General features: G+C 42.5%; 1 protein-coding gene across 2 annotated transcripts in view; it reads left to right on the plus strand.

Annotated features, from left to right (window-relative positions):
* LOC143034658 (UDP-xylose and UDP-N-acetylglucosamine transporter-like) overlaps nt 1–27,372 on the plus strand; it is a 251,693-nt gene that overhangs the window by 149,062 nt on the left and 75,259 nt on the right. For both annotated transcript variants that reach the window (XM_076201016.1, XM_076201015.1), the window contains exons 3-4: nt 8,906–9,008; nt 19,264–19,395. In XM_076201016.1, coding sequence (XP_076057131.1) covers nt 8,906–9,008; nt 19,264–19,395 — 235 coding nt within the window. The remainder of the gene's footprint in view (nt 1–8,905; nt 9,009–19,263; nt 19,396–27,372) is intronic.

The following is a 27,372-nucleotide window of genomic DNA, read 5'->3' on the forward strand; positions in this document are numbered from 1 at the left end:
TTATTACTTTCAAAATTTTCTGTCATACACTTACCCCATTTCACATCTGCTCTCCTCTTTGCCTCCTTTACCTTTTGCTTTACTTCTCTTTTCTTTTCTCTGTACCTCTCATATGACTCCCTCGTCCTATTTTGTAACCAATCTGTGAAAGCTCGCTTCTTCTCTTCTACAACCTTCTTTGTTTCCTCATCCCACCATTCACTACCCCTCCTTCTATTTCCTCCTGTCCTTCTTGTTCCACACACCATCCTTGCACACTTTATGACTCCCTCCTTGAGCCATCCCCATTCCTCCTCCACACCTAGCTCTACTCTATCCTTCACTCCCTCCCACTCCTCCTTCAGCTTCTTTTCATACTCCTTCTCCTTTTCCTTTTCATTCAAAGAGTTCACTCTAAGAACCTCCCTACCTTTTGTCCCCTTCCTCTTTCTCCATCTATCCTCCACTCTCAACTTACCTTCCAACAAAAAATGATCTGATATTCCCCCACCCTCTCCCTTTAGCACATGTACATCCTTAACCTCTTCACTCCGGGGCACATCGCACGTCTGGCAGCATTAGCTGCCCGACATGCGATGTTGCGTCATAATAATCGCATTATAAAAAATGAAGTCAGTGCTCAATCGTTTGTTCTCTTTCACCCGTGTGTTTTGATAACCATAGAAAATTGATGAAGCCAGTTTAGAGAGAATGGAAATTACGTAGGTACGACTACAATAAATTTAATCAAAATGGCGACGCCGGCATCATCGAGTACCCACTTGCTCCTCATGCCGCCTACGTAGGCGTCACCGTATGGAAGTGGTTAAGTGTCCAATTTGCAATTCTGTCTGGGCCATGTGATTTCCTGACATCAAGGTTTGTTAGTTGATCCATTATTTCTTATATGTTGGTGCATTTGGAATATGCTGTTTCTGTATGGTCACCGAATCTCATTAAAGACATTGACAGACTGGAAAAAGTACAACGGCGAGCCACAAAACTGATTCCAAATATCAAAAATAAATCATACGAAAATCGACTAAAGCACATGAATCTGTTTTCCCTAAAAAAGCGTAGACTCAGAGGTGACTTGATACAGGTCTTTAAGATCTTAAAGGGAATTGACAACATCAAAAGTGACAAAATTTTCACATTGAATGAGAATCAGACAAGAAACAATGGTCTCAAACTGTCCGGAAATATATTCAATTTGGAAGTAGGTAGAAACAACTTTGCCAACCGTGTAGTTAATGAATGGAATAAACTTCCTGCACAGGTAGTGCAATGTAGTTCAGTTCGAAGCTTTAAGAATCATTTAGATAAATACCTAAGTAAGATGCTGTAATGATTATAATTTATCTTATATTATTTGTTTTTGCTTTGTTATCATTTGTCTGTCTGATTTTCATTTATCATTAGTTATATGTCAATTATTTACTATTTACCTGTTTATTATTTTAACTATACCTATGCATTTATCTATGTATTTTATTTGTTATTTACATTATTATAGTTTTTATTTATTATTTTATTATTGATATGATTTTTTTTTTTTTTTTTTTTTTTTTTTTTTTTTTTTCATCCGACCTAGATATGGATCAAAAGGTCTCCTGTCGGCATGCTCCGCCTTTGTAATCCTTTGTGTTATTGTTGTTTTCCTGGTGGGGGGTGATCATACTTCAATTCCTTCATCTGTGTGTAATTACCTAGTTGTATTTTACGGGAAGGGGAGCTATGCTCGTGGTGTCCTGTCTTTATATCTCATTTTATCCAGACTGTTTTTAAATTCGTGTATTGTTTTTGCACACACCACTTTCTCATCTAACTTGTTCCAAATGTCTATTACTCTGTGGAGAAAGCTGTTCTTTTTCAGATCTCTTCTATAACTGTCTTTCTTGATTTTCTTTCCGTGTCCTCTTGTATTTCTACTGTCCCATTTTATTAGATCCTCTCTATCAATAGTTTCTATTCCTTTCATGATTCTATAAATAGTTATCAAGTTTCCTCTATCTCTTCTTTGCTCTAATGTATGTAGCTCAAGTTTTGCTAGTCTCTCTTCATATGATAGTTCTGAGAGTATTGGTGCCAATTTTGTAATTGCTCCTTGTATTCTTTCAAGTTTTGTTATACATTTTTTTGTACTTGGTGACCACGTTGTTGCTGCATATACTAATCTTGGTCTTATCAAAGTGACTAGAATTTTCTTCACCATTTGTTCATCCAGGTATGTAAATGCCACTTTGATTGTTTTTATTGAATTATAAGTTTCTCCAAAAATTTTGTTTATATGTTTCTCAGGTGACATATTATATATAATAATGACTCCCAGGTCCTTCTCATTCTCTGCTTTTTTTTTTATTACTTCTCCCAATTTATATGATCCCACTATTCTTTTTTTGCTTCTTCCAAATTCCATTATACTACACTTCTTAATATTGAATTCCATCTCCCACTGTATGGGGCAGAAACGTGGAATATAAGAGAAGAAGAGAGAAGGAGTTTGAATGTGTTTGAGATGAGGTGTCTGAGAAGTATGGTGGGGGTTACTAGGCTGGATAGAGTGAGAAATGAGGAGGTGAGGAGGAGAACAGGGGTGAAAAAGGATTTGGGAGATAGGGTTGATGAAAGAATATTAGGATGGTTTGGACACATGGAAAGAATGAGTGAAGAAAGACTAGTAAAAGAGGTATGGAAGGCAGATGTGGAGGGAGTGAACATGAGGGGACGTCCAAGGATGAGGTGGATGGATGGGGTGAAGGGGGCTTTGGGGAAGAGGGGAATGTCTGTTGAGGAAGGAAGGGAGAGGACGGAAGACAGAGGTGAGTGGAGAATGGTTGTATATGGATGATGTTGTGACTGCGTGGGGGCCGGGGTAGTATGTGTGAGTAAATTTTGACGCAGCCCGAAGGGATTTCTCCCCGTCCTCGCCTTATATGCAGAGGGGGATGGAGAGGGGGGGTCGCCGATTAAATGAAGCGGCCTTGCTGTGGATGTACTGTGTCTTGCGACACTGCTTCTGACCCAGGGCGGTGGGCAGGGTGCAGGGATGACCCGTCATCCAGGAGGTGCTCAGATGAGAGGGAGGGTGGGAGGGGTGTGGAGTGTATCTAGGGATGAAATGGGTGGGAGTGTTTTTATGCCTTTCCCTTTTTGGCTACCTCCCTTGGAAGGGGGAAAAAGCCTTGGTATATGTATGTATGTATGTATCTCCCACTTCCTACTCCATTCCCATACTTTATTGAGATCACTCTGTAGCGACTCTCAATCTTCTTCAGTGTTCACTTTTTTCAACAATTTTGCATCATCTGCAAAGAAGCTCATATAACTTTCAGTTCCTTTATTCATATCATTAATATATATAGCAAACATTTTTGGGGCCAGAACTGTTCCTTGTTGAACACCACTTATCACTTCATCCCAATTAGAGTGTTTGTCTCTTATCACTACTCTCATTTTTCTTTCATGCAAGAAGTCTTCCATCCACTTCAGCAGTTTGTCCTGTATTCCTCCTGCAGTTTCTAATTTCTTAAGCAACTTCTTATGTGGCACCTTATCAAAAGCTTTTTTTCAGGTCTAGAAAAGCACAATCAGACCATCCATCCCTTTCTTGTATTACATCTATTAGTCTTGAATAGAAACACATTAAGTTTGTGACGCATGATCGTCCTTGTCTAAATCCAAATTGCCTTGGATTTAGTACATTGTTTTTTTTTCTCCAAATTATCCCCTAACATCAAATTCAAAACAGAAAGGGAAGAAGATCATCAGATCCATTTCCTAGACATTTTAATTAGAGGGATTGATGTAGAATTATTTTTTGCAGTTTATAGGAAACCCACCCATTCAGGTAGCTATCTTCACTTTTTCAGCAACCATCCCGACAAAGTCAAGAAGTGTTGCCTCCGGCCTTTTCTTGAGAGCTTTTAGGATTTGTAGTCCTAGACTCTTGGACCGGGAGATTGACTTAATCAAAAGGCAACTTTTGAAGCTAGCATACCCATCCTGGTTCCTGGTTCAAGCCCTCAGCAAGGCTAGAGCCAGCCACCTTAAAAATTTAGTTCCCACCACACAACCCTCTTTCAAAGATGTTTTAAAAATCCCCTATTGTAACTCCATCAGTCTTTCTTTTGAATTAATCCCCAAAAGATACATTTTTATGATGTAGAAAAAAATGCTATGCTAAAGTTTCAGCTTTATTTTAGCGATGATAATAAAAAAAAAAATTATATCTTACTGAATATGTTAGGGCATGGGAGCCTTATATACATTCAAGAATAAAAAAAAATAAAATAAGAACCAACATTTTGTCAAAGTTTGACAAGTATATCTTGCTATGAAAGTCAGCACACTCCCGAAAAAAATGTATGCCCCGGTATGGCAACACTCCCATTCTACACGGCAGTGTAGAAAACGCGGCAACCCTGGCCGCCACCACTGTCCCGCGTGCATACCTTTCGATATTTACAGTACGTAATAAAAAATACAGTACAGTACACTGTATGTACAGTACATTTACATGCCTGTATTACAGTTGTTATTACATAATTATTAGTATTATAGTATTATTACAGTATTGTTATTATTACAGTGTTAGAGTATTATTCTTATGTGTTTCTATGCCATATACATTACCTATACGTATACCGCTACGAAAATCTACGGGTGTTAGGGCGATATTTTCGATGACCGGACTTTTGGCATGACCGGACCACCCTTCCCCCCAATTAGTCCGGGCTTTCGAGGTTCGACTGTATATATATATATATATATATATATATATATATATATATATATATATATATATATATATATATATATATATATATATATATATATACAACCACTCCTCGTTTAACGACCTACTCGGTTAGCGACGACGCGGAGTTACGACGGGCTTTATGACAGACCAATATTCGTTTAACGTAAATCTCCCGAAGTTACGACGTCGTGTACGATAATTAAGTTGGCTGAGGCAAATTTGTATGATGTTATAATTGAACTTGTACAGTGGATATTAGCTGTGAGGTAAAGTGTTCTGAAGCTTAGGTCTACATTACCATCCTGCAAGCTGCAAAAACTACCTGGGGGTACAATATATACCGGTAGTGGTAAATTTTTAGTTTCGACCATGGGCGCAGTATAGCAATAGAAAATTAATTATTAATTTTGTAAATTATAATGTATCAAAGTAATATGCAATTTTGTGAGCGGAAATAAAAAAAAAAGGTGCTAAAACAAATTTCGTAAGTAACGAAGTCATGTCGGACGAATGGTACACCATGTTTGTTATGATGCCGATGTCGAAGAAATAAAAGGATAAATTCGTCTAACCTAAACTAAACTAACCTGACCTGTGTTTGATAAATCATTACCTGCAAATTAAATGTCATCCGGCTCGTCCTCGTTGTCGTCGTCGTGAGAGACGTTGGCAGACGACAAGATGGCGTCCCAATCCTATGCTACCGACTTCGTTCATTAGCATATTTTCTTGTAGCATGGTATTTTTTACTTTCATTTCCGCCCACAAAATTGCATATTACGTTGATACATTTTAATTGACAAAATTAATAATTAATTTTCTATTGCTATATTGCGCCCATGGTCGAAACTAAAAAAGTACCCCGGTATTCAATATGGAATGTCAGCATACGCGGATTTGGTCATATACGGTAATTTTAGGAACCTAACCACCGTAAATAAACAGTAAATAAAGCTTTAATGTACTGTATAAAAGAGGGAAAATACACGAAAATAAAGATACATGTATTGCTGGACATTGTACATACAGTACATGTACGTATATGTATACACTTTCGCTTAACGACCAATTCGGTTAACGACGGTGCGCTGGTCCCAATCGTCGTCGTTAAACGAGGAGTGGTTGTGTATATATATATATATATATATATATATATATATATATATATATATATATATATATATATATATATATATACATATATTTGAATATCTGGGGAGCAGATTCTCTTGTATGCATGCATTGTTAAAATCGACAGCGTTAGTGAGGTTGTTGATCTTCTTGTGAGTATTCTCCAGTTTTCTAACCAATATTCTGCCATTTACAGCGTAGCTAAAACTCTTCATGAAATAATTTCTCCTTATATCCCTAATACTTATTCTTTAAAGTCTAGGGATGAATTCATAGACATCTTAAAAGATAATAAGCCTAATGGCATTATAGCATCGTTGGATGCTGCTAGTTTATTTTCAAATGTCCCTGTGCATAGGACTATTAACATCATTTTGGAATATGTATATGAACACGCAGATTTCCCCCCTCCAACCATCCCGAAGCACATAATGGAAGAGATGCTGAAAATCTGCACTACCGAGGCCCCCTTTAAATGTCCAGAGGGAAAGTTGTACGTCCAGCACGACGGGATAGCGATGGGTTCCCCCCTGGGAGTACTCTTTGCCCAAGCGTTCATGTCGGCAGTAGAGGAAGCAGTCTTTAAAGATGACGTCACCAAACCTTCATTATACTACAGGTACATAGACGACATCTTTGTGTGCGCACAATCAGAAGCCCTTCTCCAGGGATTGAGACTGCGCCTCCAGGAGGAATCTGGTCTTAGCTTCACGACTGAAATGAATAAGGATGGCAAACTCCCTTTCCTCGATATTTTAGTGGACTCTTCTTCCGGGGAATTTACAACGAAGGTGTACAGGAAACCTACGAACTCTGAGAAGTGTTTGAACTACAAAAGTGAGTGCCCGACTAGCTATAAAACCAGTGTGATTAGAGCGTATGTCCGGAGGGCTATCAAAGTGTGTTCTTCCTGGCAGGCTCTGCATACAGAATTGCAGCACATCCGCCAGATTCTGGTGAATAATGGTTTCCCTAATAGTGATTTTGATGTAATTTGTAATAAAATGTTGTGTGACCACCTTTCCCCACAAACATCCCCTAAGCCCCAATTCATTGATATATATTACCATAACATCTTCAACAAGGGTTACAAAAAAGATGAAAAAAAATAATTAAAGACATCATCACTAAGGACTGTCATCCGGTATCTAAAGATAAGGAAATCCGGGTGGTTGTATACTACTCCAACCCTAAAACTAGTTCATTGGTTATAACTAATAACTTAAATAGTAATACTGAGACTATGTCTAAAACTAATTGTGTTTATGAATTCACCTGTAGCACCGGGAACTGTGTAGCCCGTCATACAGCATATATTGGTTTTACTAGATGTAGTCTCAGTAGGAGAATTACTATGCATTTACAAAATGGGGCTATAAAACATCACTTAAAGAAATACCATAACCTAACAGCCACCCGTGAATACCTAGTTTCAAACACTAGGATTATAGCAAGTAATAGGGATGTACATAAACTTAAGCTTCTAGAAGCTATGTTTATCAGAGAATGTAGTCCTATCATTAATATCCAATGCAACATGACTTCTGTCATCGCTTTGTATAGCAGCACGAAGCTACTACCTAGCATGACCTCTCTCCGAAACCCCCCCCATCTCCTACCCACTCCTTCCATCCTCCCCCCAACCGACCCCGCAACCCCCTAACCCCCCAACCCCTCCCCCAACCCTCTTCTTCTCGTATTAATGAGATACCACCCCCGCCCCCTCTCCCGCCCTCCACCACCACCCAAGCCGGCTAGGGGCGTATATATGTCACCGAGCGAAGGGTTTTCTTCGTCATTACATCGGACCTTTTAACTATTGTAAGTAACGGTCCCCATCAGCCCATGTATAGTGTTTATTTTGTGTGAATTTGCGCATTTATTGATATTTGCTTCTATATTTGTATAATTGGTTAGATTTACATGTTGTTTTCTATATTTCTGTACGTCATTATTATCTATGTTACAGAATTTCCTGAAGATATCTCTTTGTTAGACGAAACGTTGAAATAAATGAATCATTTTGGCAACTTGGTATATGCCCACCCTCTAAATGGCAGAATATTGGTTAGAAAACTGGAGAATACTCACAAGAAGATCAACAACCTCACTAACACTGTCGATTTTAACAATGCATGCATATATATATATATATATATATATATATATATATACAGTCGTACCTCGGTACTCGACCGCCTCTATACTCGACCAAATCGGTGCTCGACCAAAAAATTCGAGTAGAAAATGCATCGGACCTCGAACAGATTTTCGGTACTCGACTAGCTCGTACAGCGGGTAAGTGACAGTTCGACTCAGACCGCCAGCGGAGTAAGACGTACGCAGTTTGTTCGAGTATTTCTTCCCAGATTTAAACTTTTTCGTGTTGCTCTAGCCCTTAATAATGGGTCCAAAGAAAGACAGTGATAAGGGGAAAATTGGTTTCGGTGTTCGAACAAATCGGTGCTCGACCACCACCTCAGAACGGATTATGGTCGAGTACCGAGGTACGACTGTATATATATATATATATATATATATATATATATATATATATATATAAACTGCCCTAATCTCACCCAATCCAAACAAGAATACAAAATCACCTGTTGACTTGTGGGCTGGACAGAGGTTGCCTAGAGGCCATTGGTCTCCTGCTAAAGAGATCTAGGGCATCAGGTTGATTGATAATCTGTATATCTCACAATTTTGCTTCTGTGTTTAGGTGATGAATTATCTGTGACCAACACTCTTAGATTATTCTCTTTTATCTTTTTAATTGTTTCATTTCCCATTGAGTGAATCATTGCTGATTATGATTTTGCCAATTTCCAATACTTTGCATTTTGGTATTTATTCTCTACTCACCCCAACCTTCTTCCTTTTTTTACATACTGTATATACACATGTATATTGCAGATATGTGGGATAGGAGGATGTATTCTATAAATAAAAAAAAATGCTAGTGCTGATGTATGTTTATGATCAGCTTTTGCCTGAGAGAGTAATGTAGATATTTTTATCTATTTACAGAGATTACTTGGTGCTTGTCATCATGTTTTTCATTGTCAACGTGACCAACAATGTGGCCTTCGCATTCAAAATCTCAATGCCACTCCACATGATATTCAGAAGTGTAAGTTTTGATACTTGGATTGTGGTATAATTATTTTATTGTATTTTTCTTTTTTTCTTTTTGTGTGTGTGTGTGTGTAAAATAGTTTCAGAAATGACTGGCCTGGGATTGACGAATGTATTTGTATATTTATTTTATAACTTTTTACTTTTTTTTTCTAGGAATGCCCCCTGTGGTGCTACAGGGATTAGGATGCCTAGTCCTAATCCCTGTCACATTTTTCTCGCCTCTTACAATTCAAGTGGGAAGATTTGGTGGCAGCATTCTATCCTCCACCACAGGGTAGGCAAAAAAAGGAAATGAATATTCAGAGAAATGGTACAGGACAGTAACAAGGGGTTGGGGGACAGCATAACTGAGGGACAGTCGCAGTATGGTAAAAGTGTCATCATTTCTCTATGAACAGAGCCCTCCACTATCACAAACAAAATGATGTGTGGCTCTGGTCTGTAGGGGTGCCCCATATAGACCCTAAAGTATCAACTGCATGCTACTTTGCAACAATAACATGCTGCCAATACCCCAGACATGGGGGTGGTGGATGGAAGGGTGGTAGATGGAGCATTAATGGACTATGTAGTGGTAGATAGGAGTATAATAGGAAGAGTTAAGGATGTACATGTCCTAAGGGGAGAGAGTGGGGGAATATCAGATTATTTTCTGGTGGAAGGTAAGTTGAGTGGAGGATAGATGGAGAAAGAGGAAAAGAACAAAAGGTAGGGAGGTGTTTAGAGTGAACTGCTTAAATGAGAAAGAATAGGAGGAGTACAAGAAGCTGAGAAAGAAGTGGGAGGGAGTGAAGGACAGTAGAACTAGGAGTGGAGGAGGAATGGGGATGGTTCAAAGAGGGAGTCACAAGGTGTGCAAAGATAGTGTGTGGAACAAGGAAGATGGGAGGAAATAGAAGAAAGGGTAGTGCGTAGTGGGATGAGGAAGCAAAGAAGGTTGTAGAAGAGAACAAGCGAGCTTTCACAAATTGGTTACAAAATAGGATGAGGGAATCATATGAGAGGTACAAAGTAAAGAGAAGTAAAGCATAAGATAAAGGAGGCAGAGAGGAGAGCAGATGTGAAATCGGGTAAGAGTATGACAGAAAATCTTGAAAGTAATAAAAAGATGTTTTGGAAAGAAATTAAGAGAGGAAGAGGAGGTGAATCAAGTAGAGAAGGAAAGGTAAAATGTGCAGATGGAGAGATGATAATGGAAGAGAAGGCAGTAAGAGGAAGATGGGCAGAGTATTTTAGGGAGTTGCTAAATGTGAAAGAGGATAGGGAGGGAAAAGTAAGTGGTGTGAATTACTAAGAAAATAAATGTGAGTGAGGAAAATGGAGGAGAAATAAGGAAGGATGAAGTGAAGGCAGTTGCTAAGATGATGAGAGCAGGTAAGGCACCTGGGTTTGATGGATGTCATAAAGAATGTCTGAAAAAAAAGAGGTACAGTTATGGTGGACTGGCTGGTGAGGTTATTTAATGTTTGTTTAAGAGAGAGTAGAGTGCCAGAGGACTGGAGGAGTGCCTGTATAGTTCCACTTTACAAGGGAAAAGGGGATAAGTGTGAGTGTAGTAGTTTCAGAGGGATTAGCTTGTTAAGTGTTGTTGGGAAGGCTTATGAGAGGGTCTTGATTGAGAGGATCAGGAGAGGAACAGAGGGAGTAATTGGTGAGGAACAGTGTGGGTTTAGGACAGGTAGAGGTTGTGTAGATCAGATTTTTGTGGTAAGACAGGTATGGGAGAAAGCTATATTGAAAGGTAAGGATGTTTTTTTGGCTTTTATGGATTTGGAAAAGGCTTATGACAGACAGGAAGGTACTGTGGGAGGTATTGTAGATATACAGGATAGGAGGAAAGCTTCTAGGAGCTGTCAAGAGTTTTTACAAGAGTAGTAGAGTGTGTGTCAGGATTAGAAATGGAGAGAGTGAGTGGTTTCAGGTAAAGGTGGGACTTGGTCAGGGATGTGTTATGTCACCCTGTCTGTTCAATTTATACATGGATGGGGTGGTGTGAAAGGTAAATGCAAGGGTGGTGGGTCAGGGATTGGAGATGGTTAAAGGAAATGGAGAAAAGTGGGAGATAAGCCAGCTGTTGTTTGCTGATGACACTGTGCTTGTAGCAGGATAAGAGGAGGGATTGAGGAAGTTAGAGAGCTTGATAAAGTGTGTTAAAGAAGGAAGTTGAAGATAAATGTGGGTAAAAGTAAGGCGATGAGATGTACAGGGGAGAAAGTGGCAGCAGACTGGAAGTGAGTATTAAGGGAGAGAGACTGGAGGAAGTGCATAGTTTTAGATACTTGGGTGCGAATGTGGCTGGAAAGGGAGGAGTGAAGGCAGAGATAGAATGTAGATTGAGAGAAGCAAGTAAATGCCTTGGTGGATTAAAAAGTGTAATGAGGAATAGACATTTGGGAATGGATGCCAAGAGGCAATTGTATGAAGGAGTGATTGTGCCAACAGCACTGTACAGGGCAGAAGCATGGAACATAAGAGAGGAAGAGAGGAGGAGGTTGAATGCATTTGAGATGAGGTGTCTGAGAAGTATGATAGGGGCTACTAGGCTGGATAGAGTGAGAAATGAGGAGGTGAGGAGAACAGGGTTGGAAAGGGAGTTGGGAGATAGGGTTGATGAAAGAGTATTGGGATGGTTTGGACACATGGAAAGAATGAGTGAAGGACTGGTAAAAGAGGTGTGGAAAGCCGAGGTGGAAGGAGTGAACATGAGGGGGTGACCTAGGATGAAATGGATGGATGGGGTAAAAGGTGCTGTGTGGAAGAGGGGAATGTCTGTTGAGGAAGGACGGAAGACAGGGGTGAACGGAGAATGGTTGTATATGGATGATGTGATCCATGAGGTGGAATGGGTGGGGATGGGGGGTGAGGGAGTATGTGTGAGAAAAATTTGACACAGCCCAAAGAGATTTCTCCCCGTCTACTCCTTTTCTGCATGAGGGGACGGAGAGAGGGGGGTCACTGATTTAATGAAGCAGCCTTGCTGTGGATGTGCTGTGTCTTGCTTCTGACCCAGGGAAGTGGACAAGATGCAGGGATGACCCGTCATCCAGGAGGTGCCAAGATAAGAGGGAGGGAAGAGAGTGGAGTGTGATAGGGATGGAATGAGTGTGAGTGGTTTTTATGCCTTTGTTTTTTGGCTATCTCCCTTATAAGATGGAAAAAAGCCTTTGGTATATGTATGTATGTATTAATTTTTTTATGAAAGTGAAGAAGGATGTGTAACAGAATTGAACGTAGTAGAAAATCTTAATTTTTTTTTTATCAGATTTGTTTGGATAATTACATCACATTTTACGTCTGTGTTGTTTTATTGTCCACAGGTAATTTTTTCATGCTCACCAGCTGAAGCAAATATTTCATAACTCAACACATTTACTCAGTAAAGTCTCTTTTTTTCAGTCTAATTTCAGTTATGCCTATGGTGTAATTTTTTAAACAAAATTGCAAAGAAAGATGTCCATATTGAATATGGAAACTGAAATTTGAAATATTCATTTTAGGTAGTAAGCAGTCCAGCTGTTTGAGGGCACAAGGACCATTTCCACCTGCTGTGGGGCTGTGGGCTTTTCTCTCAGTGAAACTTGAGACAGAAATTTATTATCATTATTCATTATGTTCAAAAGAGGAAATGGAAGGAAGGGTAGTGATTGGTGGATTGATGAAGCAAAGAATGATATAGAAGAGATGAAACAAGCATTCTCAGATTGATTGCAGAATAGGACAAGAGAATCATAGGAGAGGTACAAAGAAAAGAGAAGTAAACCATAAGATATAGGAGAGCAGATGTGAAATTGGGTAAAAGTGTGACAGAAAATTTTGAAAGCACTAAAGAGTTGTTTTAGAAGGAAATTGAGAGAGGAAGGGGAGGCAAAGCAGGTAGGGAAGAAAAGGTGAAAGGTGATACAATGAAGAGATAATTTGCAGTGGGAAGTGCTAAGAAAACGAGAAAAGAAAAAAAATGGAGAAGTAAGAAAAGATGAGGTGAAAGCAGTTATTAAAGTAATGAGAGCAAGTAAGCCACCTGGGTTAGATGGGTGTCATGCAGAGTGTCTAAAAAAGGGAAGTACAGTGATGGTGGACAGGCTGGTGAGGTTATTTAATGTTTGTCTAAAAGACCATAGAGTGCCAGAGGACTGGAGGAGTGCCTGTATAGTTCTGCTTTACAAAGGAAAAGGGGACAAATTTGAATGTAGTAGTTTCAGAGAGATCAGTTTGTTGGGTGTAGTTGGGAAGGCTTATAGTAAGGTTTTGATTGAGAGGATTAGGAGGGGAACAGAGGGAGTAAATGGTGAGGAACAGTGTGGGTTTAGGACAGGTAGGGGTTGCGTGGATCAGATTTTTGTTGTAAAGCAGATGTGTAAGAAAGCTTTAGGAAAAGGTAAGGATTTTTTGGGGGCCTTTATGGATTTGGAAAAGGCTTATGACAGAGTAGACAGGAAGGCACTGTGGGAGGTATTGCAGATATATGGGATAGGAGGAAAGCTGTCAAGAGTAGTGAAGAGATTTTATGAGACTAGTAGAGACTCTGTTACAGTTGGAAATGGAGAGAGCAAGTGGTTTGAGGTAAAGGTGGGACTTCACCAGGGATGTGGCTGTTCAGTATATGTATGGATAGGGTGGTGCAATGGTAATGGGCTGGGGATTGGAGATGGTTAAAGAAAATGGAGAAAAGTGGTGGATAAGCCAGTTATTGTTTGCTAATGACACTGCACTTATAGCAGGATAAGAGGAGGGATTAAGGAAGTTAGTGACAGAGTTTGGGAAGATGTGTGAAAGAAGGAAGTTGAAAATAAATGTGGGTAAAAGTAAGGAGATATGTACAAGGGGGAGAGGATGGCAGCAAATTGGAAGTTAATATTAAGAGAGGGAGACTGGAGGAAGTGGGTAGCTCTATATATTTGGGGGCAAATTTGGCGGGAAAGGGAGGAGTGGAGGCGGTAGAATGTAGATTGAAAGAAGCAAGTAAATGCCTTGGGAGATTAAAAATGTGATAAGAAATAGACAACAGGGAATGAATGATAAGAGGAGATTGTATGAAGGGGTGATTGTGCTGACAGCACTGTATGGGGCAGAAACATGGAACATAAGAAGAGTTTAAATTTGAGATGAAATGCCTGAGAGGTATGGTAGGGGTTACTATGCTGGATAGAGTGAGGAATGAGGTGAGGAGGAGAATAGGGGTGGAAAGGGAGTTGGGAGATAGGGTTGATGAAAGAGTATTAGGATGGTTTGGGCACATGGAAAGAATGAGTGAAGAAAGATTAGTTAATTAAAGAAGTATGGAAGGCAGAGGTGGAGGGGGTGACTGAGGATAAGATGGATGGATGGGGTAGAAAGGGCATTGGGAAAAAGGGGAATGTCTATTCAGAAAGGAAGGGAGAAGACAGAAGATAGGGGTGAGTGAAGAATGGTAGTATATGGATGATGCTGTGGTGCATGGAAGGGAGTGGGTGGGGAATGTGGGGGTTAGGGAGTACAGGTATGTATAAATGATATTTTGATGCATCCTGAAGGGATTTCTCCCTGTCTTTTCTTTTTTCTGCATGAGGGGATGGAGGTGGAGGTCACCAATTAAATGAAGTGGCCTTGCTATGGACGTGCTATGTCTTACTGCTTTGCCTCTGACCTGGGGCAGTGGGTGAGATGGAGGGATGACCCTGTTATTCAGGAGGAGCCAAGAAAAAAGGGAGGGAGTGGTAGTGAATAGGAGTGGAGTGGATTTATGTCCCCTTGTAAGGGAGAAAAAGCCCTTGGTATGCATATGTAACAAAGGCAATTTTATATCATTACATGTTGATGTTCTCCCTCTATTCATGTTATATTCGTGTAAGTAGCTAACTGTTGCTTTAAGAGCATGCCTTAGATTCATGTTGGAACATCTTTAGTGCTCTACATATATTTCCTGTAATTTTGGTAAATTTTTAAAGTATGAGTGCTTTCATCATCTATTTTATACTTAGTGCAGCAATTAAATGTTGTGGTCCTTTGTCATGCTGCATTGCTTCTGACCAATGCGTTGCAGTGTGCAGGGGACAGAAATGGTTCTTCATCCACAAGGAATTACATACATATATCGAAGGTTTTTTCCCTCTTACAAGGGAGGTAGCCAAAAAACAAAGGCAAAAAACCACTCCCACCCATTCCATCTCCAACATACTCCACTCCCATCCACCCCCTTCGCTCCCTCTTATCATGGCTCCTCCTGGATGATGGGTCATTCTTGCATCTTGTCCACTGCCCTGGGTCAGAAGCAGTGTCACAAGACGCAGCACATCCACAGCAAGGCTGCTTCATTAAATTGATGACCCCCCCTCTCCATCCTCTCATTCAGAAATGGAGAAGACGGGGAGAAATCCCTTCGTGCTGCATCAATTTATTTTTCACACACACTTCCTCACCCCCCATCCTCCACCCACTCCCCTTCATGCATCACAGCATCATCTATACACAACCATTCTCCATTCACCCCTATCTTCTGTCCTCTCCCATCCTTCCTCAACAGACATTCCCCTCTTTCTCAATGCCCCTTTTATCCCATCCATCCATCTTATCCTTGGTAGCCCCCTCATATTCACTCCTTCCATCTTTGCATTCCATACTTCTTTACTAATCTTTCTTCACTCATTCCATGTGTTTAAACCTTCCCAATATTCTTTCATCAGCCCTATCTGTCATCACCTCTTCCACTCCCAGTCTCCTCCATACCTCAATTATCACTGTATCCAGCATAGTAATCACTACCATACTTCTCAGATATTTCATCTTGGATTTAAACTTTTCCTCTACAGAAAATTTTGAAAGTAATAAATTTTCTTTTTAAAGAAATTAACCCCTTCATTATGGGCCACATCACATGTCTGGCAGCATTAGCTGCCAGACGTGTGATGTTGCATCATAATACTCGCATTATAAAAAATAGTCATTGGTCTATCACTCGTTCTCTTTCACCCGTGAATTTTGATAACCATAGAAAATATGATGAAGCCAGTTTACAGAGTATGGGGGTCACGCAGGTACGACTACAATAAATATAATCAAGATGCCGACGTCGGCATCCTTGCACACCCACTTGCTCCTCATGACGCCTACGTATGCGTCACCATATGGAAGGGGTTAAGAGAGGAAAAGGAGGTGAATCAAGTAGAGAAGAAAAGGTAAAAGGTGCAGATGGAGAGATGATGATGGAAGAGAAATAAGGAAAGATGAGGAGAAGGCAGTTGTTAAGATGATGAGAGCAGGTAAGGCACCTGGGTTTGATGGATGTCATAAGGAATGTCTGAAAAAAGGAGGCATAGTGATGGTGAACTGGCTGGTGAGGTTATTTAATGTTTGTTTAAGAGAGGGTAGAGTGCTGGAGGACTGGAAGAGTGCCCATATAGTTCCACTTTACAAGGGAAAAGGGGACAAGTGTGAGTATAGTAGTTTCAGAGGGATCAGCCTGTTAAGTGCAGTTGGGAAGGCTTATGAGGGGGTCTTGATTTAGAGGATTAGGAGAGGAACAGAGGGAGTAATTGGTGAGGAACAGTGTGGGTTTAGGACAGGTAGGGGTTGCGTGGATCAGATTTTTGTGGTAAGACAGATATAGGAAAAGGTAAGGATGTTTTTTTGGCTTTTATGTATTTGGAAAAGGCTTATGACAGAGTAGACAGGAAGGCACTGTGGAAGGTATTGCAGGTATATGGGATAGGAGGAAAGCTTTTAAGAGCAGTCAAGAGTTTTTATGAGAGTAGTAGAGCTTGTGGTAGGATTAGAAATGGAGAGAATGACTTGAGGTAAAGGTGGTACTTTGACAGGGATATGTCATGTCACCCTGGCTGTTCAATTTATACATGGATGGGGTGGTGTGAGAGGTAAATTCAAGGTTAGTGGGTCATGGATTGGAGATGGTTAAAGAAAATGGAAAAAAGTGGGAGATAAGACAGTTGTTGTTTGCTATTGACACTGCGCTTATAGCAGGATCAGAGGAGGGAATGAGGAAGTCAATGACAGAGTTTGGGAAGGTGTGTGAAAGAAGGAAGTAGAAGATAAATGTGGGTAAATGTCAAGGTGATGAGATGTACAAGGGGAGAAAGTGGCAGCAGACTGGAAGTGAGTAGTAAGGGAGAGAGACTGGAGGAAGTGGATAATTTTAGATACTTGGGTGCAAAGGTGTCAGGAGAGGGAGGAGTGGGGGTGGAAGTAGAATGCAGATTGAGAGAAGCGAGTAAATGCCTTGGTTGATTAAAAAGTATAATGAGAAATAGGCATTTGGGACTGGATGCTAAGAGGAGATTGTATGAAGGAGTGATTGTGCCGACAGCACTGTATAGGGCAGAAACATGGAACATAAGGGAGGAGGAGTTTGAATGTGTTTGAGATGAGGTCCCTGAGAAGTATGATAGGGGTTACTTGGCTGGATAGAGTGAGAAATGAGGAGGTGAGGAGGAGAATAGGGCTGGAAAGGGAGTTGTTGTTGTTGTTCCCAAGACTATCTGTCTGAGCAGTCCCATCTCCCCAAGGAATGCCACGGCCGAAATGGGGTTTTCCCACAAATCCTTTGTGGAGTGTATGTTGTGTTGTTTGTGTGCGTGACTGTGTATAATGTAGTCTTCCATGATGTGTTGAATAGTATGTGGTGAAGTGTTACATCCTGGGAATTTGTCCACAATGTGGTCATCCAGTTTCTTCTGGTAGCTTAGAAGGTCTGGTAGTGGCTGCATCACAGTCTGGCCAGGTGGACTCTGTCCTTTCATGGGACAGAGGATTCAGGGGGATGGATATTAGGGGCTCTGGCATGCAGCAATGTGTTGTCTTTTAGTGTGTTAATGGAGCAGTGAGTGATCTTGTGAATATGTTTCCAGAGGCTGGTCTTTGGTGGTTTTGGAGGAAGAGAAGAGAGTATTTGTCTGTGATATAGGTATTTGGGTGGGTTTTTTTTATATTCGTGGTGTGTGTGGGTGTTCTGCTATGTAGTGTAGCAGGTGTGCTATGTTTGTGGAGGCTGCAGCTAGTATTTGTGTACCTCTCATGTCAAGGTGACCTTTGACTTTGAGGACTTTTGTTTCATAGTGTAGGTGATCTGTAGGTGTTGTATGTGTGCAGCCTGTAATTGTTTTTAATGCTTTGTTTTGTATGGTCTGAAGGGTGTTGAGGTGTGGCTCACTGAGATTAGGTGCCCATGCTGGACTCACATAATTCATCACTGAGCGTATGCATTGTTTGTATATTGTAGTATTAATTTCTTTGTTTTGTCCAAATATTGTTCCAGTGATTGATTTAAGTGCATGGAGTCTAGGTGTGCATTTATTTTTTTATGTTTGTGATGTGTTGTTTAAATGACATGGATGTATCGTATGTTACACCAAGAATTTTCAGGGCGTGTTTGTGTGGTATTAGTGTTGTTGATATAGAGATGAGGAATGTATTTGTGTTCTTTTGTCCAGTTGGTGAGAAGTGCTACTGTAGATTTGGCTGGGGCTATTTTGAGTCTCTGTAATGAACCATGTGTTGAGTGTATCAAGGTATGGCTGTATTAATACTGTGGCTATGTCTGTGTTATGATGTGTGCATGTGATTGTTATGTCATCTGTGTAGGAAGAGATTTGGAAAGGGAGTTGGGAGATAGGGTTGATGAAAGAGTATTGGGATGGTTTGAACACATGAAAAGAATGAGTGAAGAAAGACTAGTAAAAGAGGTGTGGAAGGCAGAGGTGGAATTAGTGAACATGAGGGGGTGACCTAGGATGAGATGGATGGATGGGGTAAAAGGGACATTGGAAAAGAGGGGAATGTCTGTTGAGGAAGGACAGGAGAGTACAGAAGATGGGTGAGTGGAGAATGGTTGTGTATGGATGATGCTGTGATGCATGAGGGGGAGTGGGTGGGGGATGGGAGGTGAGGGAGTATGTGTGAGAAATAAATTGACACAGCCCGAAGGAATTTCAATTGTCTTCTTTTCTGCATGAGGGGACGGAGAGGGGGATCGCCGATTTAATGAAGCAGCCTTGCTGTGGATGTGCTGTGCTTTATGACACTGCTTCTGACCCAGGGCAGTGGACAAGATGCAGGGATGACCCGTCATTCAGGAGGTACCAAGATAAGAGGGTGGGAAGGGGGTGGATGGGAGTGGAGTAGGCTGGGAATGGAATGGGTGGGAGTGGTTTTTATGTCTTTGTTTTTTGGCTACCTCCCTTGTAAAGGGGGAAAAAGCCTTTGGTATATGTATGTATGTATAATGTCTTGTATTTAATGGAACTTATGTTTTATTTCAGGGAGCTCTTATTGCCAACATGATAATGGGAATTATTGTGTTGGGTCGACGCTACACTCTAATGAAATATTTATCTGTCATCATGATCACAGCAGGAACATTATGTTGCACATTTGCATCAGCTGAGGATATTGTAAGTTCCTTTTTTTTAGTTTTTCTTTTTCTTTTCTTTAATTTTCATTTCTTTTAGCTATTAAAGTATATAGACTTTCATTCTCTTCCTTATAAACTAGTAAGTATTGAGTTGATTATTCACTACATTAGTCCCTCCCTTATCTGAACTAATTGGTGCACAGGGTGTTCAGATTTGGGGAACATTCAGATACACAAGGTGAAATCATCCCCACCCCACAAATGTCTCCATGTATGGGAGGGATTACTGTTATTTTAACTGATGCTATTACTGTGTTGTAATTAATGTCTCCAAGGTCATAATAGATTCAATTAATCTATTGCCCCAAGTCTCTCTTGCAGAAGACCCATAGCTCCAAAGTAACTGCAAATGGCCATTGGATGGGTCCATATGTCACTCAAGGAAGAAATATTGTTGTTGTCTGGGGATAGTGCAAGGCAGTGTAAGATAACATATTCGTTGTTCTGTGTGATGGTTGCACCTAGCACATTTTGATTCTGTAGCCAGGCCTATTCTGTGTTGGTCTACCTTAGTGCTGGATGGTGTCCTGAACACAAGAATGGTAGTGTTGTTCTTGTCTCTCTTCAGAGGGATTTTATATGTGGGACTATTATTAGGGAAAGGGGTTTGGTGGAAATTTGTTGCCTGAAGTAATCAATCATTCTGCTGCCTCTGGTCTCTTGCAGAAGACCTGTGGCCTTCAGGTAACTGGCATCAACCTATGGGCAGGTCCTCAAATGACTCAGAAAAGATATATTGTTTATTTTCTTGGGATTGTTGTGGGGTATTGTAGTGTTCTGTGTTCTCTGATGGCTGCATCTGGGACAGTGTTAATCTATAGCTAGGCCTATTATCTTTTGGTAATGCTTTAATGTGTGTGCCAGTGTGGTTCATACCAATTTTTTTTTTTTTTTTTTTTGTGTGCTCTTGTCTAGTTGTTGGAGTATTGAGTTTAATGGTCTTGGAGGGCTTGCTTAGTGATTTGAATATGTATATATTTTAGTTCAGATGTTGTGGTATAAGTGGTAGGTTCTTATTATTGTTTTGAATAGTGTGTTGGTGTTTTTTTTTTATTATTTATTTATCTTTATTATTATATATATATTTTTTATTGCCTAGTTGTATTATACGGGAAGGGGAGCTATGCTTGTAGTGACCCGTCTTTGTATCTCGCAGCATCTAGTTTGTTCTTAAATTCTTGTATAGTGTTTGCACACACTATTGTTTTGTCCTATTTCTTCCAGACATCCACCACTGTGTGGATTTTTTTTTTCCCAGATCTCTTCTATAACTATTGTTACAGGCTTGCTTAAAATGTGCAAAAGTACTCCAGGACTTAGGAGTAGTGGCCAGGTCTATAAGTGATGGAAACTGATAGTTTACAATGGCATGAAGAAGCTGTAACAAAGTATGTTCATAGAATGCTCTCGAATTAAATTTTTACACATGTAAAGGCAAGTTGAGAAGTCTAATACCATAAAAATATTTAATATTCACCATCACCGATACATTTAAATATATATCTTGAGGGATGACATATTGTGTGTGTTGGTCGAGGGCTAATAATACACACAGTAGGTTCTTAAGTACATTCAGCCTTAATGAATAACACAGTTACAAGAAGATACACTAGAATAACATAGTCAAATATATCGCCCATGCGTAACTCCGCGTCCCTCTAGTCTCTTACTCACGCACTGTTGCTAAGCACCTATGCATGCCTACCCCGGACATGCGAGTTGCCACATGTCGCCAGACGGGTATCACTAACACACACCTCCCTTCCCCCTTTCGCGCCCGCAGACTTAAGTCTCGGGCGGACAATCTGCACTGGAGTCTCTTGGAGCGACGCAAATCAGCAGGTGGGTCCTCGCTATGGGCCTCGTGTGGATGGGAAGGGGTGCAGGTGACAGGGCGCAAGAAGTGGCGATTACGCTGCAACACGCGGCCACTTGTGGTGCGTATTTCATAGGTCCTGGCTTTGCCGACGTGCATGACAATGCCGACCTTGTCCCAGCGGTGGGTCTTCGGGTCCTGGAGCCGAACGTGCTGGCCGACGTGCAGCCTAGAGAGTTCACGTGCATGGCTGTCATACCGAGCTGCAGCATCCTTGGCCTGGGTTGCTGCGCGGCGGTGGCATTCCTCCGCTTTGGTCTGCCACTCCGTGGAGAAAGCATCTGGGTGGGCCGGAACGCAGGAGTGGAGGGGGTGGCCATATAACACCTGAGCTGGGGAACGACCAGTGAAGTTGGGAGTATTCCGAAGTTCCAGGAGGCCTCGGTCGAATTCCTCGCAATCTATGTTGCCTGAAGGGGCCACCTTGAGGATGAGTTGCTTGATGGCCTTCACAGCGGCCTCGGCATGGCTATTGGATTGCGGGTAGTGAGGTGATGTGACAATGTGTCGCACACCCCATCGTGCTGCAAAGCTCCTGAACTCCTGGCTGGTGAACTGGGGGCCTCCGTCTGTTCGCAAGCGGAGGGGAACACCAACCTCCCGGAAGTAGTTACAGAACATGCGGATGGTGTTGGACGACGTCGTATCGCCTTTGCAAGGGACGAGCACAGGCCAGCCGGAGAGTCTGTCAGCGATGACAAGGAATGACTTGCCTGCAACGGAGAAGAAGTCCGCTGAGACCGACTCAAAGGGCCTTGTTGGGTGGTCGTCGCTGAGTATGGGTTCCTTCTGCTGGCTAGGTTGGAGATACTGGCAGGGTTCACACGACTGGACCGTGTTTGCAATGTCCGAATTGATGCCTGGCCAGAAGACAGTTTGACCTGCCTGGCGTTTTGTCGCCTCCACGCCCCTGTGGCTATCATGAAGACGGGCCAGGATGCGGCGGCGAAGGGCGTTAGGGACCACAATTCTCATGCCGTAGAGGACGAGGTCACCATCGGCATGGAGGTTATCCCGAATTTTCCAGTATGGGAGCAAGGGCCTAGGAAGGGCATAGCGGTCCGAGGGGAATCCGGACGTCACACAGTGATGCAATTGGACGTAGTCTGGGTCGGTCCTAGCTGAGTCACGTAACTCCTCCAGAGTCCTATCTTCATCTACGTGGGACTCTGTCACAGCTCTCACCGTGGCTATCGTATGGAGAGATGCAATGGAGTCAGTGCAGAGTGTGTGGTCTTCCGGCGCTGGGTAGCTCACTGGGGCACGGGATAGGGCGTCCGGGATGCGAAGATCCTTCCCGGCACGCCATACCGCTGTGAAGATGTATGGGGACACCTTCTCCTTCAGGCGCTGGAGACGTGGGTTCTCCACTGCGTCTAAAGTGTAGCTGTTCAGGATGGGAACCAGGGGGCGATGGTCGGTCATCAACGTAAAATTCTGTAGACCCATCAAGTAAAATTTGCATTTGAACATCGCCCAGACGGCGGCGAGTAATTCTAACTCGATGGTGGCATATCTAGTCTCCGCCTCCGTCAAGAAACGGGAACCGCATTGGATTAGGCGTAGGCGTCCGCTGCCGTAGTCCTGTAGTAATGCAAAACCAATGCCGTTAAGCCGAGATGCATCCGTCTGGAGGATAGTTGTCAGGGTTGGATCAAATGAGGCGAAGACTGGGGGGTTGATGAGGGCAGCTTTCACCCTTCGGAATGCCTCGTCATGATCCGGTGTCCAGAGAAATTGTCTCTTAGGGCTCATCAGGGGCCGAAGAGGTTGGGCAGCTGCGGATATCTCCGGGGTGAATTCAGCCAACTGGTTAACGAGACCCATAAAGGACCTAAGGTCTGTTAAATTTGCAGGAGTTGGAATGTCCCTGATAGCAATCACTTTGTCTTGGTCAGTAGTGATACCTGCCACTGACAATGTGAATCCGCAGAAATCCACCTTAGGCGCGGCGACCTTAAATTTGTCCTTATTAATGGTGATGCCAAACTCACGACATCTGGTGAGGACTTGGTGGATGCGGGTAAGGTGAGTGGTGTAGTCGGCATCGTAAAGGAGGATGTCGTCCACCACTTTGACGCAATTCTTGACACCTTGCAGTGCAATGTCACCTCGTAGGCAATAGGCATCGCCTGTTGCTGCAAATCCCATTGGTCCTCTGCAATATTGGAATCTACCATGTGGAGCTATAAAGGTGGTAAGGTGTCTGTCCTCTTCGGCGAGTTCGATCTGCCAGTAGCCGCAGAGAGCGTCCATGGTCGTGAAGTAACGAGCTGAGGTCGGTACGCTACGTACAGCATCAAAGGGTGTGGGCGACGGATGGGGCGGGCGAGCCACCTGGGCGTTAAGTTTGGACAGATCCGTCGTGATCCTCACACCTCCATTTGGTTTAGCTACAGCGACAAGTGGGTGGCACCATTCTGAAGGTTCGTCGCCAGCCGGTCGAATAATCCCTTGAGAGACCATGGACTCTAAAAGCCAGGGGAATTTGCCGGGGTGTGTGGATTGCAAAAGGTACAGCATTATCCTTCAGGTGGATTCGCATTGGTGATCCCACCATGGGCTTAAGTGGTGTGGACTGAAGAGCTGCTTTAGCCACCAGAACGTCCTTAAACTCCTTTAAGAAGTACGTCTTCACGTCTGAGGGTGGTGTGGAGGCAGAGAATGGGAGTTCCACACACTTCTTAACGTGCTTCACTTCCAATATTGGCTTAAGGAATTCCTTGGGAATGATGGCCAATGCTTTGCAGTGGCTGAAGGAGAGGAGTGGGGTCTGGATGTCCTTGTGTACTCGGATCTGAGCAGAGCACGACGGCTTACCTAAAGTAAGGGTAGCCGTGAGCGTGCCAAGGGCAGGAGTCATTTCAGATCCGTCGGCTGTGAGTGAGGTGGTCTGCGGGGAAGCGTGTAGTGTCCTTGTTGAAATGGAAAGGTTTCTCAAGTGCTGTGGTCCTATCACAGTGATATCCGCACCGGTGTCTGGGATCATCTGCAAGTATGACGATTTACCACCGTGTGTGATAAGGACGCCGACGTGTTGAGGCACCGCAGGGCTGGGGCTAGGAGACATCACTCGACGGCAGGACGGCTGTGGGGCTGTTGGGTGTTCCGAAACATGTCCACCGCCGGAGACCGAAACAACTCGCTTGTGTTTCTGACGGGTCTCCTGCTTGCAATAAGTGTCGAAGTGACCGATACGGGAACAGAGGCGGCACTGGGTCTTGCTAGCGGGACATTTGATCGTGGAAGGAAAGTGTCCCTGCCGACCACAGTTGCGGCAGGTAGCCTGAGCCGCAGGGCTCCTGGCTCATGGTCGGTGGGAGGGATGCGGCCTGTTGCTCATCGGAAACATCTGGCTGCATCTCGTCCTCCTCCAGCTCGAGTGCTCCTGAACGAGTATTAGGCATTTCGCTAGAATAAAGCTAATAGTGTGGGCCCGTAATGCGCGGATGAGTACCCGTAAGCGAGCTACCTGGGGTCCAGTTGGCCTGCGGGCGTGTTAGCGAGGGGAAGTATAACGCTCGCGTCCCGCCAATGTTCAAATACAAGCGCCTCCTACCGACAAAGAGGCAGCAAGATTTTCACAAACACCACACACAATGCACTGCGACACTATACGGGGAGGCACTATAAACCACACGTGTAGGCACTAGACACCATACGAGGAGGCTCCACGCATATACGCAGAATGCGTGACATAGATAAGCGCAATATGGCGCCGGAGCACTGCCAGTCACTAACGAACCCGTGCATATGATGCCGGTTGTTCGCTTGAAACACTTATGTTGTACGTAAGAGCGTGTAACTCTGTCACTGGGATTGCACACTTCCGTGAGCCCTTGTCGCACGCAATTATGATATGTGGGTCACGGTACACCAGAATAATGCAGGACACGGTACACCAGAATAATGCAGGTATAGGCTGAGTTCGTTGCATTGCACTGCCCTGTATGCACTGACAATGTCGCATATCACTGCGCCATGTGTGTGTTGGTTGAGGGCTAATAATACACACAGTAGGTTCTTAAGTACATTCAGCCTTAATGAATAACACAGTTACAAGAAGATACACTAGAATAACATAGTCAAATATAACACCCATGCGTCCCTCTGCGTCCCTCTACAGTCTCTCACTCACGCACTGTTGCTAAGCACCTATGCATGCCTACCCCGGACATGCGAGTTGCCTCATGTCGCCAGACGGGGTATCACTAACCCACACATATTATATAGATACAATGGAACAAAACATATACAAAACAAAAGATGAACACTAGGGAAATGTTCCCCAAATACATTGTAAATACATAACAAGAAAAGACAAATAGAAAGGGGGGGAATTCCACTTTTACCAGGTACAAGAATGGGTTACTTATACTAGTAGACAGAACAAGGCTTGTCCTGGGAGAGAAAGCCAGTGGTCGGACGGCTGGTGAAACAGGTTGGAACTGAGTATATAGAGACCTTGAAGAAGCCACAGTTCTTGGATATTGGGAGCAAGTCTCGGGGAGCGAGTCTGGGTTCCGATGGGGGTGACTGCCCTGAAGTAGTGGGTTGAAGTGGGTGGAGCTATGATGTGGGCCTAGTCAGTTTTGAGTCTGGCTTGAAACAGGATTAAACCAACAACCCATTGAAGCTGGTAGCAAGTTATCGACTTGGATGAGGGGGGGGTGTTGATAGGTTGTTTAAGAGAGCCTTTGAATAGTCATGGTTTGGGGATGGGCATAAGAAAATAATGGTGGTGACTGACCAGTGACTAAAACACTATATTTTTTGAGTTTCTTTTCATGTTCCCTTGTATTTCTTTTATCCCACTTTAATAAGTCTTCTCTGTCAAGGACTTCCATGCCTTTCATGATTCTGTAAATGGACAATAGATCACCTCTTTCTCTTTTTTGTTCCAAGGTTGGTAGTTCCAGTTTAGGGAATTTTTGTTCATATGTCAATTTTGAAAATGTTGGGGCCATCTTTGTAGTTGCTCTTTGGATTTTTCCTTCTATTCTTTTTTGTACTGGGTGTCCATAGTGTCGCAGTGTACTCCAATCTTGGTCTTATCAGTGTGGACTAGTCTATATATATATATATATATATATATATATATATATATATATATATATCACAACTAACACCACAGTCGGACGAAAGAAAAAGTTGCGTAAGCGGAACTATATATTTCGATTGCTACCTGCAATCCTCTTCAGTAGTACAAAGTGGCAGGGAGGAGGCTATCTTAAGTAGCAACCTCTTACAAAAGAAAGGGAACATGAGAAAATAAAGAACATCACTGCCCCAACCCTAGTTGACCTGAGGTTGACACGAGGTCGGGTCAGGGGGAGGGGGAGGAAGCTTGTTGACAATATTTTTGGTGATGAATAGTCCTGAAATGATGTCTGGGGTCCATTGACCCTTGGAAATATTCATCGTGGGCAGATAATCAATTAATGTTGATTCCACCATTTTCCTTCTGAACCCACACCCTGATTTATAAATGAGATCAGATTTCTCCCAGTCCTGTTCTGGCTAATCTTTACATGGAATACTTTGAGAGTGTTCTTCTTCCAACAATTAAACCCCCAGGTATGATTTGGTTCAGATACGTTGATGATATTTTCACTCTTTGGGATGAGAGTTGGGGTCCCTTTGATATTTTTCTAGATAAACTTAATAATTTAACAACCAACATCAAGTTCGAAGTGGAATGGGAAAAAGATGACAAAATCCCCTTTTTAGACATCTTAATCATGAAGAATGGGAATAAGCTTGCTTTTACTGTTTTTAGAAAGAACACTCATTCAGGTAGTTACCTCCATTTCTTCAGTCATCACCCAGATCACATTAAAAGGAGTGTAGCTTCGGGACTTTTTCTCCGAGCCTTTAGGATTTGTAGCCCCCAATTTTTAGAACACGAATTAACTTCTATCAAGTCCCAATTAACAAAATTAGCCTACCCTCATTGGTTTCTGGATAAAGCCCTTAGTCAAGCCAGAGCAAGTTTTTTCAATCACCCTTCCACTAAGTCAAAGAAAGAGAGACAAAATCCCCTAGTCATCCCCTTCTCAGAGTCCATCAGTCAATTGTCCA

This window comes from Oratosquilla oratoria, chromosome 17 (assembly GCF_046742065.1).
Source record: "Oratosquilla oratoria isolate Oo_2021 chromosome 17, ASM4674206v1, whole genome shotgun sequence".
Taxonomy (NCBI): domain Eukaryota; kingdom Metazoa; phylum Arthropoda; class Malacostraca; order Stomatopoda; family Squillidae; genus Oratosquilla; species Oratosquilla oratoria.